The sequence below is a fragment of the Hyperolius riggenbachi genome, chromosome 10, assembly GCF_040937935.1.
Source record: "Hyperolius riggenbachi isolate aHypRig1 chromosome 10, aHypRig1.pri, whole genome shotgun sequence".
Taxonomy (NCBI): Eukaryota; Metazoa; Chordata; class Amphibia; order Anura; family Hyperoliidae; genus Hyperolius; species Hyperolius riggenbachi.
This window is the reverse complement of record NC_090655.1, coordinates 266080823-266100368: the sequence shown is the minus strand read 5'-3', so window position 1 is coordinate 266100368 and position 19546 is coordinate 266080823. Positions and strand designations below refer to the sequence as shown.

At 46.2% G+C, this 19546-nt stretch overlaps 2 protein-coding genes across 2 annotated transcripts; both read left to right on the top strand.

Annotated features, from left to right (window-relative positions):
- Window positions 1-5630: 5630 nt before the first annotated feature.
- Window positions 5631-16926, top strand: LOC137535426 (gastrula zinc finger protein XlCGF48.2-like). Its single transcript, XM_068257261.1, has 5 exons — window positions 5631-5690; window positions 11071-11149; window positions 11400-11497; window positions 11612-12272; window positions 16499-16926. The coding sequence occupies exons 2-5, from the start codon at window positions 11116-11118 to the stop codon at window positions 16837-16839; spliced, it is 1134 nt and encodes a 377-aa protein (XP_068113362.1). The 5' UTR covers window positions 5631-5690; window positions 11071-11115; the 3' UTR covers window positions 16840-16926.
- On the top strand, window positions 16883-17425 carry LOC137537160 (zinc finger protein 25-like). The gene has a single exon (XM_068259282.1). The coding sequence runs from the start codon at window positions 16883-16885 to the stop codon at window positions 17423-17425; it is 543 nt and encodes a 180-aa protein (XP_068115383.1).
- Window positions 17426-19546: the final 2121 nt, after the last annotated feature.

Below are 19546 nucleotides of genomic sequence, written 5' to 3'. Positions count from 1 at the left end.
ACCCTCTTCATTGTCTGTCTCATATGAAATAACCTTCCCTAGGAAAGATTTACCAAGTAATAGTAATACTCCAGCCCTTCTACCCTGAGATGGTGCTCCAATCGCTTCTCAGACCCACATCTTGGACATCAGGGGAAATTCCTGAGTTTTTAAATTATATTCTTGTAGTATTGCTAAGTCCACTTTCATCTTCCCCAGATGTCGCAGGACCTGGGTCCATTTTGGGGGGTTTCTAAGACCTTTAACACACCAAGTTGTAACAAACACGTTAGGGCCTGGTCAAATTTTAAGATTAGTGTTATAGAAATGACTGCACTATGTAGTCTCCTGCCATCCCAGCAGCTAGCAGGAAGACTTTTTTTTTTAATGGGGAGTATGTTAATGTTGCTTTTTTTAGTTTAAACTCAAGAGGGAGTAGGAGAATCGGGGGGGGGGGGGGGGGGGACGGACCGTTTCCAAAACAATCAACCATATATTGAGTAACAATCTCGATTGGCAGAAGATGAGGTCCCTCTAACTGTTAACATTTGCATGAAACCTTTACAACCTAATGACTCTCTTTTTTCTGAGGGAGTATAGTCCCATCCTGTAAAGAAGAAAGCAGACAAGCAAGGTTTAAACATTGTTGATAGCTTGTCCGTTAAACAGATTTGAAATGGGATTGTGAATGGACATCAGTTATTGTGGTCAGAGTGTAACACCCTAACAACCTAACCCTGAGAGGAAATATTTTACACTGACTAAATAATCTATAAAAGAAGAATAATATAAAAATATTATTTTAATCAATCTGCTATTTTCATTATAGTTCCTCTTTAACCTCCCTGGTGGTGCATTTCTGTCTGGATTTATGGTCTAAAAACTGTAGATTTTTTCAAGAATTATAGGCCTCCAATTCTTAAGTCTTAACACACCAAAATATATCAGAATAACAGCCTGGTAGACATTATGCATATAAGTAAAAGACTGGAACACAAAATTGTTGAAATAATGAAATTTATAAATAATCTTAAAAAATAGCGAAACTGTAAAAATAAGGCAGCAGACTTTATAGTATGTACATATATACCTAATAAACCTCTCGCGTTTATGTTTTGAAACGGAATGGCACAGAGGGTGACATCACAATCGGGGAAGTATAAGCATGATTCCTTTCAGACTTCATTTCCTTTGCTATCAGTCTTAGGTGGCAGGCAGAGAGTAGTCAAAATCCAGGCAGAGGTCATTGCAGGCGGCAGGCAGAGAGTAGTCAAAATCCAGGCAGAAGGTCGGTGCAGGCAGCAGGCAGAGATTAGTCAAAATCCAGGCAGAGGTCAGTAAGGTGGTAGACAGAGAGTAGTCAAAATGCAGGCAAAAATAGGTAACAGTAAGGCAGAAGCACTTAGTTCAGAAGCAGCTGGGAACCAATTGGCTATACTGTTAACATCGGGCTTGATTCACAAAGCCGTGCTAAACAGTTAGCACGTGAAGTGCCGTTCGTGGACTTTTGCTAGTGCAAAGTCCTGCGATTCATGTGATCGTGGACTTTTGCGCACGCAAATTGCCGCGATTCCCGCGCACAAAAGTCCGCGAACCAGGAAGTAGTACGTTGTTCCAAGCTCCCTGACGCTGTGATATATTCTGGAGTGAAAAGGGGGGCCCCAGCTGAGCAAGGGGGGGGAGGCGGTCCCCCCCCCCCCCACACACACACACACACTGCTCTATGCCCGCTGCTGCTCCTCCTTCCTGCACTGTGCCCCCTCCAGTTCCCGGCCATAGTGCTCGGGGCCCCCGGGGCCACTGACGGCACATGACATCATTGTAATTAAAGGGCCCACCGGGGAAAATCCCAAGCCTCCGCTGGCCCTGTCTGACCCTGACCTCTGCGATGGCCATAAGGTGACACAGGGGAGAGATCAAATTAAAACTTGTGAATAGAGACAAATGAAGAGGAATTAGACAGGCTAAACTCTCTATATACATGCAGGCAGCATTTCTCTTTGTTTACCTTCTGTCCTTTGCAGTAGATTGGGGTCCAGATGGGGAGGATCAGACAAGCTAAACTCTTTGTATACAAGCCGGATGCATTTCTCTAGGTTTCCTTCTGTCCTGTGCAGATCGGGGTCCAGATGGGGAGATTAGACAGGCTAAACTCTCTATATACATACAGGGCGCATTTTTCTGTTGTCCTGCTCTGTGCAAAAGTTCAGGTTCACTTTAAATTTTTGTGCCAACCGCCAATGACGTCACGTTGCACTGCTGCCACCACCGCTCCACTGATCTGATTGGCCACTGGGACCCTGGAAGAAGAGCGGGGACATGGGGATCCTGGCGGCCGGGAGAGTAAGCTGACAGCTGGGGGGAGAAGCTGGAATCCTGCTGCGCAGCGCCGATCGTGCATGGGACCAGAAAGCAGGTATTTCCCTAACCCAAGCTGAGCTCGGGATTACTGCCCTGGGCTATTGTTTCCTCCCCCGGGGTTACCGCCAGGGAGGTTAAGTATTTGATCGCAATCTGAAACAGCACTCTTAGCTATCATCTGGCTTAGCCTGAAGACTCCCTGAGAGGAGACTGTTACTATCTTGGATTATTTTTTTGTCGCTTCCCCCCCCCCCATCCTAATTACAATGGAGATAGATGCTTTAGTCAGGATAGATCTTATATGCCCATATGGATTTAACTGTGTGTCCAATCGAGCGATGAAGCCAATATTGGCACTCCCAACATCTGCAAGCAATACCGCCGCTTGATTTAGTTTTATAGGCACATAAACTCCCAGAAAATGGCCTTAAAGTGGACCTGAACTCTTGCACAGGACAGGACGCAAGGAAAACATAACCGAAATGCACCCTGTATGTACTTAGAGAGTTTAGCCTGTGTATTTCCCCCTCATTTGTGTCTAATCACTAGTTGTAATTTGATCTTCCCCGTGTCACATGACTGCTTAGGGCAGATAAGCTCACTTGAAAGTACAGGCTGTACAGGCTGTAAACAATATGTCTGCTTCCATAAATCAGGAAGTAGAAACTGTGTGGATTTATTTTAGGATTTAGATCAGCTGTAACAAAGAAATGTTTTTTTGTAAAATGGTTATTATGCTGTTGCATATCTTTTAGAGCAGAGAGGACATTCTGAGTTTAGGTCCGCTTTAAATCTGATAAAAAAAATGTAATATCACATAATATATTTACACCCTGAGGACTTGATGCTTTCTACCATCATTATATATCTCTTAAGCCTGAAAAGCATGAATGTGCTGCTTGTGCAGACCTCACCCCCCCCCCCCAATTCCCATTGCTAGGCAGACTTCAGACTTCCAGATACTCTCCTCTCCTTGTCAGATTGCCAACTGCCTGTGTCAGGAGTGTTCCCGTCTATCTTTTGACAGCTTCAAAATGCAGTGGCTTTTTATCGTGTGCTTCTTCGCACATGGCTCCATCAATCTCTTAGACCTACACTTCCACTTGGGCAATATTCATATGTGCAGCGTGCCATCTGTTCCAAGCCTCTCTCCTCCTCATACAGTGCAAATGTCCTCTGGAGTGTTATCAGCACAGCCACACAGTCTCAATCACTTCTTTCTCAGTTGGTAAGGGGCATATACATAGCCGGGGCGCCTATAACTGGTTGCCTATACTAAGGGCACCTACACCTTATTTCCTATACTTGCGGCACCTATCGCTGGCTACCTTTACTGAAGGCACCAACACCTGGCTACCTATACTGGAGGCACCTACGCTTGGCTACCTATGGGGGAGATGAAAACCTTCAACTGACTTCCTATACTGGGGGCACCTATGCTTGACAACCTATATTGAGGGCACCTACACATGAGATCCTATACTGGGAGCACCTATACCTGGCTACCTATCTATACTGAGTCTGAGGGAGTTTTCTTGGGGGGTGCGCACTGCAGCTATAACACGTGGTGCAAATTGTCGGTGCTGTGCTATCATTCTAAATGGGGGGGGGGGGGGGGGTTAACTGTCCCGATGATTGTTTTCATTAATATTCCTGAAAGGTTCTACCCTTCATTTTTAAGTGTATTCAGGATAATGCACTCTTTCCATCCATTTGTGGTTCTTAATAGTATTTTTTCTATTATACATATGTGACGTGTCACGGAGATCTGAGCATTTGTGTTACAACGTCAAAAAGGTTGGGAACCACTGTCCTATGAGATATCTCAGGAGAAAAGGTGAATTGCAAATGGGCCTGTGTGCGCGGGAAGACTAGAGGATGAAGGGGGGGGGGGGGGGGCACAAAAATCAGGTTTCGCCCAGGGTGAAATATATAATATTTTCAACCCATTTCTCCTCACTGCACATAAAACCTCAGACATACCCTTTTATTCATTCTCCTTTCCAGAAGGAAGCAGAATTTCTGTCAAAATGTGTTCTGACTGTGACTTGCAGGATTTGCAGTCTGTTACATAGCTGTTCTCTGTCCTCTCGTACTAGTTGTGATGTCATCGCCATTTATGTGCACTGCTGACAACTGAGAAATCCGGCACCACTGTGAGAATATGCTTTAGTTTATGTCAAGCAAGAATATTGTATTGGATTCACACTTTGGTTGAGTAGACAAGAGACAGGAAGTCTTTTAAGTCTCTTTCATCTTATTTTCAGCAGCATAAATGGACAGCAGGGCCAAGCAGAGGCGAGAGAGGCTCCAGCTTCAGGGCGCAGTGTAGAAGGGGGTGCACAACTCACTCAGCTATCATTTCCCTATTGTCTTTGAAGCAGAGAGAAATAAGAAAAGGGCATACATGGCAGTGACTGCAAGCCAGATACCTAGAGACTAAGGTGTTGGGGGCCCTGGGGCTCTTCTTAGTCTAATAGCAATCAGTGTGTGATGGCTGGGGTGGGAGCAGGGTGGGCCGAGGCAGAGGTGAGAGAGGCTCCAGCCTCAGAGCACAGTGTAGGAGGGGGCGCACAACTCACTCAGCTATCATTTCCCTATTGCGTCTGAAGCAGAGATAAATAAGAAAAGGGGATACGTGGCAGTGACTGCAAGCCAGATAATTAGAGATTAAGGTATTGGGAGGGTTGGGGGCACTGGGACACCTTTTAGCCTAATAGCAATCAGTGTGTGATGGCTGGTAAGAATGGAGGGGAGCACTTTGGTGTCTCAGCCTTGGGTACTGGAGGACCTTGTCCCGGCTCTGGGTGGGAGGGATGGAGAGGCGCACTTTGGTGTCTCAGCCGTGGGTGCTAAAGGACCTTGTTCTGGCTCTGTTGGACAGACATTGATGGTTCTGACGGAAATGGTCAGACAACCGTTCATTTCTGTGTACAGACTTATATAGCAGTAATGTTACATACCATTAATTAATCACTTATTTACAGAACACATACAAAAAAACATACCACTTTAGAGTAAAACAGTACATTAAACAACCGTGATTGGTTTGGCACATTTGACGCATTGGTTCAACTCATTGGAAAGTAACACATCCATTAATAATAATAATAATAATAATAATAATATATGCTGTGTTTGTAGATGAGGCTGTTGTGCAGCAACAGAAAATAATAGCAACAATAATAATAGCTGAGTAAAAACAGGTGATTTCACAGAGTCTGCAGTTAGCATGTTTGCCACAAGATGGCGATCACACAAACAGGAAGTAATCAAGCCAAAGGCAGGAAATATGTGACTCAGCAGGAAGACGAGTTGCAAGGCGTGGAGAGTAGACGTTGTTGGAAGAGGTAATTGTGTGATTTTTCTTGTTATATACCTGCAAATGTATGTCTGTCATTGCACAGGATGTAGGATACATTGCAGTGGGGATATTAGTACAGACATGGGTGTGGGGGGGTTAGTACAGACATGGGTATGGGGGAGCAGGGGGAGATTAGTACAGACATGGGTATGGGGAGCAGTGGGGAGATTAGTACAGACATGGGTATGGGGGAGCAGTGGGGGAATTAGGACAGACATGGGTATGGGGGAGCAGTGGGGGGATTAGTACAGACATGGGTACAAGAAAGACCAGATCATGCAGCATAGTATGAGTACAAGGTAATGCTTAGTCAGTCACTGGAGGGGAGCATGGAGATTAGGCAAGTTAGGTTCACTCAGATGCCTAGCCTAGATGGTCCTTTGGGTTCACAGTAATGGAGGTGCATGATCAGGTTGGACACAAAAGGAGGAGGACCCTGCCCAAAGGCTTACAATCTAAAGGGAGAGGTAGGGACACAAGAGGTAGGAGACCAGAGTTCAGCTGTGGGTTTAGAGCACTTGTAAGGGGTAGTAGGCCAGAGTGAAAATGCGAGTTTTGAGGGCTTTCTTGAAGATGTTGAAGGAGGGGGCTGCCCTAATGGGTGGAGGTAGGGAGTTCCATAGTGTTGGAGCAGCTCTTTAGAAGTCCTGGAGGCGTGCATGGGACTGGGTGATGCGGGGGGCGGTTAGGCAAAGTTCATTGGAAGAGCGGAGTGAGCAGCTAGGTGTGTACCTCTGAGTAAGATCGGAAATGTAGGTTGGACAGGTTTTGTGGACAGATTTGTAGTTCAGACACAGTATCTCGAATCTGATTCTGGACTGGATAGGAAGCCAGTGGAGGGATTCAAGGAGTGGATCCGCCTTGGTGGAGCGATGGGAGCAGTGATAATTCTGGCTGCCGCATTCATGATGGACTGCAGTGGGGCTGTTCGGGTCATAGGGAGACCAGACAGCAGGGCATTGCAGTAGTCAAGGCGGGAAATTATGAGGGCATGGATGAGGAGTTTAGTGGTGGCAGAGGTCAGGAAAGGGCGAATCTTACAGATGTTACGAAGGTGGAAGTTGCAGGACTTTGTGAGGTTTTGGATGTGGGGAGTGAAGGAGAGTGCGGAGTCCAGGGTGACACCCAGATAGCGGGCTTGAGAGGTAGGGTGAATGGTAGTGTGGTTAACAGTGACATGCACATCTGGGAGGTTTATGGATGTCCGGGGTGGGAAGATCATACATTCCGTTTTGTCTAGATTTAGTTTCAGGAACCTAGCGGACATCCAGGAGGAGATGGCTGATAGACAGGAGGAGACCTTGTCCATGATAGTGGTGGATATGTCAGGGGTGTGGAGGTAGATCTGGGTGTCATCTGCATACAGATGATAGTTAAAACCCATGGAGTTAAAACATCTATCAAGCCCTAGGCAATGTAACTGTGGGTACATGTAAGAATGATGTGCAGGTACTCTGCAGGGGAATGAGGAGATTCTTCCTCTATTACACATTTTTCATGCACAATCTGAACATGGATCAGGCCCTAGGCAATGTAACTGTGGGTATATGTAAGAGTGATGTGCAGGTACTCTGCAGGGGAATAAGGAGATTCTTCCTCTATTATTAGCAGTAGTTGGGGGGTAGTGTAAGGAGTAGGTGGGGGAGATTAGTGGTAGGAGTAGGTGGGGGAGATTAGTGGTAGGAGTAGGTGGGGGAGGTTAGTGTAAGGAGTAGGTGGGGGAGATTAGTGTTAGGAGTAGGTGTGGGGAGGTTAGTGTTAGGACTAGGTGGAGGGAGGTTAGTGTTAGGAGTAGGTGGGGGAGGTTAATGTGAGGAGAGGTTAGTGTTAGGAGTAGGTGGGGGGAGGTTAGTGTGAGGAGTAGATGGGGCAATGTTAGTGTGAGGAGTAGGTGAGGGAGGTTAGTGTTAGGAGTAGGTGGGGGGGGAGGTTAGTGTTAGGAGTAGGTTGGGTAGGTTCATTTGAGAAGTAGGTTGGGTAGGTTAATGTAAGGAGTAGGTGGGGGAGGATAGTGTTAGGAGTGGGTGGGGGAGGTTAGTGTTAGGACTAGGTGGGGGGAGGTTAGTGTTAGGAGTTGGTGGGGGAAGTTAGTGTTAGGAGTAGGTGGGGGAGGTTAGTGTGAGGAGTAGATGGGGCAATGTTAGTGTGAGTAGGTGGGGGAGGTTAATGTGAGGAATAGGTGAGGGGAGGTTAGTGTTAGGAGTAGGTGGGGGTTAGTGTAAGGAGTAGTTGGGGGTTAAGGTAAGGCAGGGCTGTGGGATCGGTACAAAAATCCTCCGACTCCTCAGTTTAGGATTCCTCCGACTCCTCTAATTTGCATATTACAATCTTGTTGATTGAAAGTATGTAACATGAAATTCGTCTCTTAACTGCCATTGCTTAGGAATTTTAAAAGACAACTGAAGTGAGAAGGATATGGAGACTGCCATATTTATTCCCTTCAGTCATAGATGAAACTAGTCCTTGGTAAGAGTACTTGTAGAAGGTACAGACAGGAACATCGATCAGGCCCTAGGCAATGTAACTGTGGGTACATGTAAGAATGATGTGCAGGTACTCTGCAGGGGAATAAGGAGATTCTTCCTCTATTACACATTCTTCATGAACAATCTGAACCAGGTTTATGGGTGATGGACAACACCTCTGTGTTCAATGTGCACAACATTCTCAGTGCATTCCCTACAGCTCTGTGGAGAGTGCATATGTAGAGTATAGTACTACTGTGTAACAAAGTAAACCTGAGACAGATGAAATAAACCACCCTGGTGTTTTATTAACATCGCCAGGGTGGCAGCGCAGCACTATTTATTGCTTTTTTTTTTTAAATCATGTAGCTAGCCTAGCGCTAGCTACACGATTCCCCCCTCCCTGCAGCATCCCTTCCTACCCTTCGATTGCCGCCGGCGCATTAGCCCGTCCGGAAATCCCCTTTCGCCATGGTGACGATCGTGATGACGTCATCGACGTCGTGACATCATCCGGAGTCCCGATCTACGCCGCAGCGCTGTCTGGCACTGATTGGCCAGGCTGCACACGGGGTATGCGGGGGGGGGGGGGTCTCCTTTCGCGTCGGGTAGCGGCGGATCGGCGGCGAGCGGCGGCGATCGAATGCGTGTTTTAAAAAAAAAATTAGCAAAATCGGCCCAGCGGGGCCTGAGCAGCGCCCTACAGCGGTAAAGGACCGCTAAGGAGGTTAAAGTTTTATACATACCTGGTGCTTCCTCCAGCCCCCTTCAGGCTAATCAGTCCCTCGCTGTCCTCCTCCGCCACCTGGATCTTCTGCTATGAGTCCAGGTACTTGAGCCATTCTGGCGTAGTGCGCATGCACACACTCCGCCGCCGGGAGCGTACTACACCTGCGCAGCACTATTGCGCAGGTGCAGAACGCTCCTGGCTGTGGAAGCGGCATGCGGCCGGACTGTGCTGACTGGCTGAATTATCAGGACTCATAGCAGAAGATCCAGGTGGAGGAGGAGGACAGCGAGGGACTGATTAGCCTGAAGGAGGCTGGAAGAAGCCCCAGGTATGTATAAAACTTTTCTTTTCATCTTTCTCATGTACCATTTAATTCGTAGTCACCAAACCAAATTTTAACAACATATCAAATTATTTGATTTCATGAGCAAAGAGAGTGCGTACATTTGCATAAATCATAATCAATGCAGAATTATTTCCATCTCATTGACCATCTCTATTAGTGACATGGCTACACATCAGGCTTTATACTTACAGCATGTCATTTAGTGTATATAAGAGATTCCTGTGTACACCTCATATATACAGTCACAATCAGATGTGTATATCTGACATAAAAAATATGGGGACTGCTTTATTGAAGCAGCACAAGTAACTAATTTTGATTGGTTTATTTCATTTTTGTGGACTAAGCAGAGCTGTTACTGTATGTATAAATTATTTATGATGACTATTATCTGAGAAATAGAACATTTTATCATATTTTCTATTTTAATTACAGTTTAAATTCATTAGGAGTCGGAGTCGGTGCATTTTTTCCCGACTCCGACTCCAGGCACCCAAAATTACACCGACTCCACGACTCCGACTCCACAGCCCTGGTGTAAGGAGTAGGTGGGGAGGTTAGTGTTTGGATTAGGTGGGGGAGGTTAGGTGTAGGTGGGCAGAGGTTAGTGTTAGGTGTAGTTGGGGGAGGTTAGTGTTATAAGTAGATTGGGGAGATTAGTGTTAGGAGTGAGTGTTAGTCAGTGTTAGGAATAGGTTGGGGGAGGTTAGTGCTAGGAGTAGGTGGGTGGTGTTTAGTGTGAGAAGTAAGTGCTGGGAGGTTAGTGTTAACATGGCCACTTAATTTATGTGTCTGGGGGGCATAATGCTATTACATTCTGTTATCTGAGGTACCAGCTGCTTAATGCTGCTATCGGGGATCACACAACTGCCTGATAATGGTAGTGTGGCTTGAGTCTGTAACAGTACAATCAATTACAATCTCCCATTTCCTGTCTAATGAGCTGAGATCTTCCAACATAGCGGGCACCCTTTCAAGGGATAAACTCGCCGTGTGACTAAATGTATTGCCCTGCTTCAGGTCCTGTATGGTCTTAATGTGGCTCTGGTTATGAGGATTTTGTAAGGGTCATGTGACTTTATTTATGGTCTTTCTATAGAGAATTATTCTCCAGTGAAGTCTGGTGATGATGTGACTATCACTGTGCCCGCATCTCACTCCCTGTTATCTGATAGACGCAACAAGCAGAAGATGTCACCAGAAAGATGATGGAGCTGCTGGCAGGAGAGGTGAGCGGTGCTGGGAATTATGGGACATTATAGAGTAACAGCAATAGGTGTGGTGACTGTATCATTTTGTGGTTGATTCATGAAGCATGCTTTAGCAGCGCAGCTTAATGTGAGCAGCGAGAGTAGTGCGCACGCTACACGCGGTAGTGCAGCATAGAGCGCACTAGTAACTTACGCGTGCTTCATTTACATAATGGCGCTCCACTGATCCTGCCCTAAGCCCCGTCGTGTCCAGTGGCTTCATAGGACGTAATCCCCGCACTTTGATTCGCACAATAGGCTGCCTGTCACAAACCACAACCACACAATGATACAGTCACCACCCAGACACACTCCTTGCTGTTACTGGTTAATGTCCCATAATTCCCAGCACTGCTCACCTCTCCTGTCAGCAGCTCTGTCATCTTCCTGGTGATTTCCAGAATCTTCTGCTTATTGTGTCCCTCAGATATCGGGGAGTGAGGTGGGGGCACCAGTATAGTCACATGATTACCAGACTTCACTGGAGAATAACTCTGTATAGAAAGACCATCAACCCCTTTGTGTGTCAGGTTCCTGTAAGGTGTCAGGATTTTACTGTCTGTTTCTCCATGCAGGAGTGACAGCATATAGAAGGACACCAGGACCTCTACAAGGACATCATGATGGAGAATCAGTCGCCCCTCACATCACCGGGTAAGAGGAGACCTTTATTTCTTGTAAAGGAGAGAGCAGTATGGAGGGTCCTCCTGGCTCCCCCATCACATAACCACAGAAAGACAATGTATTCAGTCAGTGTGTGTGTTTCCTTCAGATGTACCCAGTAGCAGAAACCCCACAGAGAGAAGTACCGGTCCTCTTTATTCCCAGGATTTTCCACTTCGATCCCCTATCATCTGATAAATTCAGAGACAATGTATTCAGTCATTGTGTGTGTTTCCTACAGATGATTCCAGTAACAGAGACCCACCAGAGAGATGTACAGGTCCTCTTTATTGTGAAGATTCTCCACAGGAAGACTGCACCATCCCCCAACATTATCAGGTAGGTGGGGCTAAAAGTTCCCAGAGACCACAAGAGGTGTGACATTGTTTATTTCTGCATATGCTGTTATCTGTGTTCACAATTTAAACTTCTTCTCTCATTTTGTGCACGTAGGGTGGAGAACTGATACGTGTAAACACTGTGGTTAAAGTGGAAGAAGACATGTATGTGAGGAGTGATCATCAGACTATGGAGGAGGGTGACATGATGAGGACAATTAAAGAGGAAGAAGAAGAGACGTATGTGAGGAGTGATCAGCAGTCTATGAAGTTGCATGAAATGATGAGGTCCTATAAAGAGGAAGAAGAGATGTATGTGAGGAGCAATCAGCAGTCTATGGAGTTGCATAACATGATGAGGTCATATAAAGAGGAAGAAGAGGAGATGTATGTGAGGAGTGATCAGCAATCTATGAAGGAGGGTGACATGATGAGGACAATTAAAGAGGAAGAAGAAGAGATGTATGTGAGGAGTGCTCAGCAGTATAAGCAGGAGGGTAACATACTGAGACCAATTAAAGTGGAAGAAGATATCTATATGAGGAGTGATCAGCAGACTATGGAGGAGGGTAACCTAATGAGACCAATTAAAGTGGAAGAAGAAGAAGAGATGTATATGAGGAGTGATCAGCAGTCTATGGAGGAGGGTGTCATGATGAGGACAATTAAAGAGGAAGACGAAGAGATGTATTTGAGGAGTGATCACCTGTCTGCAGAGGAGAGTGACATGATGAGGATAATTAAAGTGGAGGACACTTTTGCAGAGGGCAGAGCAGGTGAGTTAATGCTGTTTTTAGGCACAGCCATTCCAGTCTTGCACCTGGAGCGCCACCAAGATCCACTCTTTGCCCTTTCATACTACTGTAATGTGGAGCCTTTAAGCTATGGGCGTTCTGTTGGGTTACTTGCCGGCTGCTCACTCCTCCCCCCGCCACGTGATTTGTTCACTTGGCCGACCATTTAGAGGGGCGGTTATGATGATTCTGCAGTTGGAAGAAGCCCCACCCTGTTACACATGTAGCCGGAGTACAGCGGTCTCATGGGCTGTGAGTGAGGGAAGGGAGTGAGTAATGCGCCCCCTGCAGGCAGCTTGACTCACAGAGAAGACAAGGAAGATTTGCTAATCATTCCACCCACTACCACCAGGGAAATGTAAGCTCTTTTTAAAATGACAAACTCTTTGGGTGGCAGATTCAACCCGGAAACAGATCTCTCTCTGTTGAAATGTGATCGGAGAGAAATCTGTTGGTTGCCTATTCACCACAGACCGAATCCTGATCACTTTCAGCATTAAATCTTTCTGGAATTTGCCTTGTGACGTCGCCTTGCTGCTCCCGGTGTTTCTCCAAATGGTTTGTGTGTCATTGGAGCCTTTGCATTTATACTTTACTTGTTACGCCTTCCCATGTGTCTGTGCTGTATCTCCGCATTGGCACTGCATGTGGCTGTCGGCGGTATAGCACATGGGGGGTGTCTAATGAGACACCCTCTGCCTGCTATATGCCGCTAGTCACGTGGGACCCGAATACAGAACTACAGCGCGGGCACTCAGGGGATGGAGTAACATGTAAAGTATAAATGCACGGGCACCGGGGACACATAAACCATTTGCAGATACAGTGGCCGGGGTTCCCCATTGCTTTTGTCATTCGTGATTATCGCAGGCCTCACCACTGCGCATCTGATCAACCACATCGGCCCAAGATTTCCCAGCATGTCTGATCGATACATTTGAACAATTTCGGCCCAAAAATCTGTTGAATTGTCAATTGGACATGTTAGTTTGGCAATTTGATAATTATTGAATTGGATGGTCGGTTGGTGGCCAAGTCAATAGATGTATGGCCACCTTTACTACTTACTGTCACCAGCCAACATCACCTACTGTATGCTGCTAAATCCACTATCTGCTGCTGCCCATTAGCCAGTTCAGACCGCCCAACTAATGGAGCCAGCAGAAAGGGACACTTAGCCACGGCCCAATATAGTTTTCTTATGTCTAATGGTCACCCTTCGACCCCTATACAGTTCCCTAGTGTCTAGTGGTCCCCCTCTCACCTGTATACAATTCCCTGGTGTCTAGTTGTCACCCTCCCACCTGTATACAGTTCCCTGTTGTCTACTGCTTCCCCCTTTCTTCCCCAAAATAATTTTCCCGGTGGTGTTTATTCCACCTCCCTCCCCAATATAGCTTCCCTGGTGGTGTTTAGTGCTCTCCCCCATCCTGTGCTCACCAGCCCAGTATAGGCAGCAGAGTATAGGCGCAGCAGTAACATTGCTTCTCTAACTTCCTCCAAGCTCCAGCAATGTGCGTCCATCCTGTCACCACTCACCTCTCGCCCTAGTGCCCGGCCTCTCAATCTCCTGATATCACATGTAATCACGTGATGGAGTAAGAGATGCCAGGCAGAGAGGTGAGCGATCAGAGGATGGATGCACATCGCTGGAGCCTGAAGGGCACTGCTTCTGTTGCACCTACAGGCTGCTGCATATACAGAGCTGGGGAAACACAGGATGGGGGCATGTGCTGGGATGCAATGGAGGGGACATGGGACCAAAACTTTCAACCCAAGACAGTCCCAAACAAATGAGGTCAGTTGGGAGGTAAACCAGTGTCTGCTGCTACCCATCTCCTCCTCCGTGTGCATTTCCTGTGAGTAGACGTTACTTCATGAGCCGCACATGCCCAGTAACAGGAGCTGCTTGTGTATAAAGGGAAGAAGACCTGCCTGAGACTTTCCTGAACCTGTGCATGCGCAGTCACAATCCATGTTGTGGGGTCGTGCCTCCCGAGCCTGTTTACCTCCTTGTCCCCCATGCAGGCTGGGATAGCCAGAATGCAGAGCCTGGGTCATGTGGGGCTTCAAACCCTGAGCTATAGCTGCCCACATGGTCCATGGTATGGGGGGGGGGCCTGGAGGAGAGCGGTGGCCAAGCCTTCCCCGCTTTCCCAGAGCCCTTGACCAATCTATGGACAAGGGGCACAGTTCCCCACCTCCAGTGCCCAGGAGGAAGTGGGGACATCCACACCCTGGGGGGGTTCATGGTGGCATCTGGGAGTTCCCTTTTAGAAGTGGACCCCTAGACATCAGCCGCCTCCCCAGGTCAAGTGAGTATAAGGGCACTTATGTACTCCTTACCCATTTCCACGAAGAGTTAAAATGAATAAAGAAAACATGATAAAAGTCCTTTTTTCTCCCATAGGACCAAAAACATAAGCGCTTTGGGTCCTACGGGAGAAAAAAGCACTTTACAAATGTTGTTGTTGTTGTTCTTAATTGACCATAAATACATTCCTGTAGTTACTCCCATGACCGTATCCTCAGAAATGATCCAGCGCCATATGCTCTCGATACTCGATGAACGATGGAGAATGCCGCATGTGTCAATCCCTGCCCTGCTGACCGACGAGCCACGCCGCACATGTTGATCCCATTTCCTGCCCCCTAGACTTGATATACTGAGTACAGCAACCAGAGCAACGGCACTCTGAATTCTGCTGCCGAAAGTCATTTTGCTGACTTTAAAAACATTTTTCTTTGAAGTATTCAAAATCGATTTTCTCAAAAACTACAAGGTCTTTCTGATTTTTTTTTTCCCCCTCTTGTTCCCACAGGTCTCCTTAACCACTTGCCGACCGCACGCTTATACCGTGCGTCGGCAAAGTGGCAGCTGCAGGACCAGCGACGCAGTACTGCGTCGCCAGCTGCAGGCTGATTAATCAGGAAGCAGCCGCTCGTGCGAGCGGCTGCTTCCTGTCAATTCACGGCGGGGGGCTCCGTGAATAGCCTGCGGGCCGCCGATGGCGGCTCGCAGGCTAAATGTAAACACAAGCGGAAATAATCTGCTTTGTTTACATTTGTACGGCGCTGCTGCGCAGCAGCGCCGTAAGGCAGATCGGCGATCCCCGGCCAATCAGCGGCCGGGGATCGCCGCCATGTGACAGGGGACGTCCTGTCACTGGATGCACTGGATGCTCCCGGGGGAGCAGGTAGGAGAGGGAGGGGGGAGAATGTCGCCGCGGAGGGGGGCTTTGAGGTGCCCCCCCCGCAACATGCCTGCAGGTAGGAGCGATCAGACCCCCCCTGCACATCATCCCCATAGGGGGAAAAAAAGGGGGGCGATCTGATCGCTCTGTGTGGCCGCGGATCTGTGCTGGGGGCTGCAGAGCCCACCCAGCACAGATCCAAACAAACAGCGCTGGTCCTTAAGGGTAAAGGGTGGGTCCTTTAAGGGTAAAGGGTGGGTCCTCAAGTGGTTAAAGGGAACCTAAACTGAGAAGTGTATGGATTTTTCCTTTTACAATAATACCAGTTGCCTGACTCTCCTGCTGATCCTGTGCCTCGAATACCTTTCAGTCACAGCCCCTGAACAAGCATGCAGATCAGGCGCTCTGACTGGAGTCAGACTGGATTAGCTGCATGCTTGTTTCAGGTGTGTGATTCAGCCACTACTGCAGCCAAAGAAATCAGCAGGACCACCAAGCAACTGGTATTATTTAAAGGGAAACATCCATACCCTCTCAGTTAAGGTTCCCTTTAACATACCATGCACATTTGGTCATTCCAGCTTGTACCGGGGGGCTCTGCTATTAACTTCTAAAATCGACAACCATTGACTTCAATGTTAAATGAGAATGCGAATTTCTATGGTTGCAAACTACATTTTAATATTTGTTCCATCAGGTAAATGGCAAATGGTCGATATGTGCCTGGAACCATTTGTCAGCAAATAAGTTTATCCATCCCTAGCAACCAGTATATTCAAATGTGGGGAAGCCCCTCCCCCTCTGTCAGTAGGATACAAATATGGTCACTTCTCCAAGAGAACAGGGCCATTTCTCAGATTTTTTAATACAATGAAATCTAACATTTCAGACCCAGCCCCCCCCCCCCCCCCCCCCCCGGGTGGTTTTGCAACCTTGTTGTTTTTATCATTTACAGCTTGTCAGGAGTGTTATGAGTGCAGAGGGTTAATGATGTTTTTTTCTCTGTATCCACAGACTGTACAATGGATGATGATGTCACTGGACAAGAGGGGCCTCATACACAGAACAGCTCTTCCCCTGCTGTAGGGTCTTTTTTTTGTTCCACATGTGGGAAATGTTTTGTTTGGAAATCAAATCTTGTCACACATGAGAGAACTCACACTGGTGAGAAGCCCTATTCATGTGCTGAGTGTGGGAAATGTTTTGCACAGAAATCATATCTTGTCATACATAAGAGAGCTCATACTGGTGAGAAGCCCTATTCATGTGCTGAGTGTGGGAAATGTTTTCGGCGTAAATCAGAGCTTGTCACACATGAGATCTCACACTGGAGAAATGCCCTATTCATGTGCTGAGTGTGGGAAATCTTTTGGACGCAAATCATATTTTGTTAGACATATGAACTCTCATACTGGTGAGAAGCCCTGTACATGTGCTGAGGGGGGGAAATGTTTTATACATAAATCAGATCTTGACACACATGAGAGTTCTCAAACTGATGATAATCCTTACCCATGTGCTGTATGTGGGCAATGTTTTATAGATAAATCAGAGCTTGCTACACATGAGAGATCTCACACTTGTGAGAAACGCTATTCATGTGATGAGTGTGGGAAATATTTTTGGCATCAATCACACCTTGCGACACATAAGAGATCTCACACTGGTGAGAGGCCATATTCGTGTGCTGGGTGTGGGAAAAGCTTTGGAAGCAAAGGCATGCTTGTAAGACATGAGAAAATTCACTCCGGTGAGAAGCCCTATTCATGTGAAGAGTGTGGGAAATCCTTTGTTTCTAACTCAAACCTTGTTGTGCATAAGAGATTGCACACTGGTGAGAAGCCCTATTTATGCGGGAAATGTGGGAAATGTTTTAGATATAAAGCAGACCTTGCCAAACATGAGTACTCGCACAATTTAGAAGCCCTATTTATTTCCTGAGTGTGGGAAATATAATTGGAAATCAAATCTTGTCAGTCATGAGAGATCTAGCACCACGTAATTTGTTGGTGCTTTAAAAATCAATAATAATTTTCACAGGGCTGTGGAGTCAGTACAAAAATCTTCCGACTCCAACTCCGACTCCTCCGTTTATGAAACCACGACTCCGACTCCAACTCCGACTCCAGGTGCCCAAAATTACTCCGACTCCACAGCCCTGAATTTTAATTGGTTAGAAGCCTTATGCATGTGCTGAGCGTGAGAAATGCTTTTGTGTGTAAATCACTGCTTGTCAGACATTTATGTTGAGTGTGGGAAATGTCTTGGCCATAAATGTTCTTTTTTTATTTATTTATTTTTTTTTTTTTTAATTTCTTGAAAAGTGCACAGGGATACATTTGTACACATAATCCTGAGGACTCCTTCATGCTGCTCAGTGTATTTGTTTGCAAAGCAATTAAAGTCCCTGAACTGAGGTGACACGATGTGATAAATATTTGGTACATATAGTACTAAGCCTAGTTAGAACTTCCCTGTCTTCACTTTATTTTCAGTTGCAAAGTTTTAAAATGGACCTGAACGCAGAACTCCTCTCTGATCTAAAAGATACACAACAGCAAAATAACCTTTAAAGCGGATCCGAGATGAAAAACTAACTATAACAAGTAACTTGTCTTTATATTTTATCTAAAGTTTGGATAGTTTACACAGCATATCTAGCTTCAACAGTGTATACATATTTATTCCTGTGATACAATGAGAGCAGCCATGTTCTGTTTGTCACATTGTCACAGGCTGAGAGCTGGAGATGCTATCAGCTATCAGTGTGTAAATTCAGTCCCCTCTCCTCCCCTCTGCCTCTGAAATCAATGGCTAGTAACACCTCCCTCTCTCCCTGCCTAGACTGAGCTCCCATAAACCCTTACTACATGAGTCTGAAAATGCCAAGGCACTGTCAAAGGCTGTGGGCGAGGCTTCTTTAGTTTATAGGGAATTAGAGTATTAAAACAAAACAAAAAAAGTATTTGGCTTGAGGAATGCCCTATAAACTATAGGAAAGGAACAGAATTATGCAATGTGTAAAAGTTTATCTCGCATCCACTTTAAGCAAAAAACATGTATTTGTTACAGCTAATACAAATCCTAAAATACATTTGCACAGTTTCTACTTCCGGATTCACGGAAGCAGACATATTGTTTACAGCCCGTGATTTCAAATGGGCTTATCTACTTATCTGCCATAGGCAGTCATGTGACACAGGGGGAGGATCAAATTTAACTTGTGATTAGACATAAATGAGGGGGAATTAAACAGGCTAAACTCTCTAAATACATACAGGGTGCATTTCTCTACGTTTTTCCTTCTGCCCTGTGCAAGAGTTCCGGTCCACTTTAATAAACCAGGTGCTGTATCTAATAAAAACATAGGCAGGTTCTGCAGTCTCATGCAGCCACGGCTCTCCTGAAAACTAAATAAAACCTAAAATACTTTTATCTGGATGAGCAAACACTCCGTCAGTGAGTGCTGAAAAGATGAATGTTTTTTATTGGCAACTTTATGAATCTGATTTTATGTCACAGTGATATGGCTGCTGTGAACAATCCAGAGTTAGAATGTAACCTATCAAAGTGAAAATAAGAATGTGAGAAAGTTCTATATAACATTGTTATTTACCTGCTGTGAGCTGCAGATGTGGGGATATTCGAAGCTCCCATTCATCCAGACTGATCTGAGGACAGGAGTTTTCCCTCTCTCTGCTCTCTGTTTAACCTATTTTGGTTCCTAGACGTAGAAACTATGTCCAGGAACCATGTGCGCTACCGCGGCCGATCGCGCGCGTGCACGCGCACTCCCGGCCGCGGATTCGGTAGCCACGGAATCAATGTATCGGGCTATGGTGCCCGATCATTGATTCCTCTCCCCCGCTGAAAAAGCGACAGCTTCTCTCGGAAACTTCGCTTTTTCTGGCCGTTCCCTCCCCCATGCGTCACTCTAAGCGTGTGTTGCGCTTAGAGTGACGTCATGTAAACAAACTCATGGCCGCCATTTTGTGGCCAAAAAGTAAAACTACAACAAAAAGTAAAAAAAATTAAAATCAACACACATAGTTACATAGTTAT

What these genes read in the sequence shown, in the direction of transcription:
- LOC137535426 (XM_068257261.1), top strand. Translation starts at nt 11,116, where the DNA reads ATGATGGAGAATCAGTCGCCCCTCACATCACCGG. An exon ending in GTCGCCCCTCACATCACCGG is followed by an intron (nt 11,150 to 11,399) that starts GTAAGAGGAGAC and finishes TGTTTCCTACAG; the next exon opens with ATGATTCCAGTAACAGAGAC. An exon ending in CCATCCCCCAACATTATCAG is followed by an intron (nt 11,498 to 11,611) that starts GTAGGTGGGGCT and finishes TTGTGCACGTAG; the next exon opens with GGTGGAGAACTGATACGTGT.
- LOC137537160 (XM_068259282.1), top strand. Translation starts at nt 16,883, where the DNA reads ATGAACTCTCATACTGGTGAGAAGCCCTGTACATGTGCTGAGGGGGGG.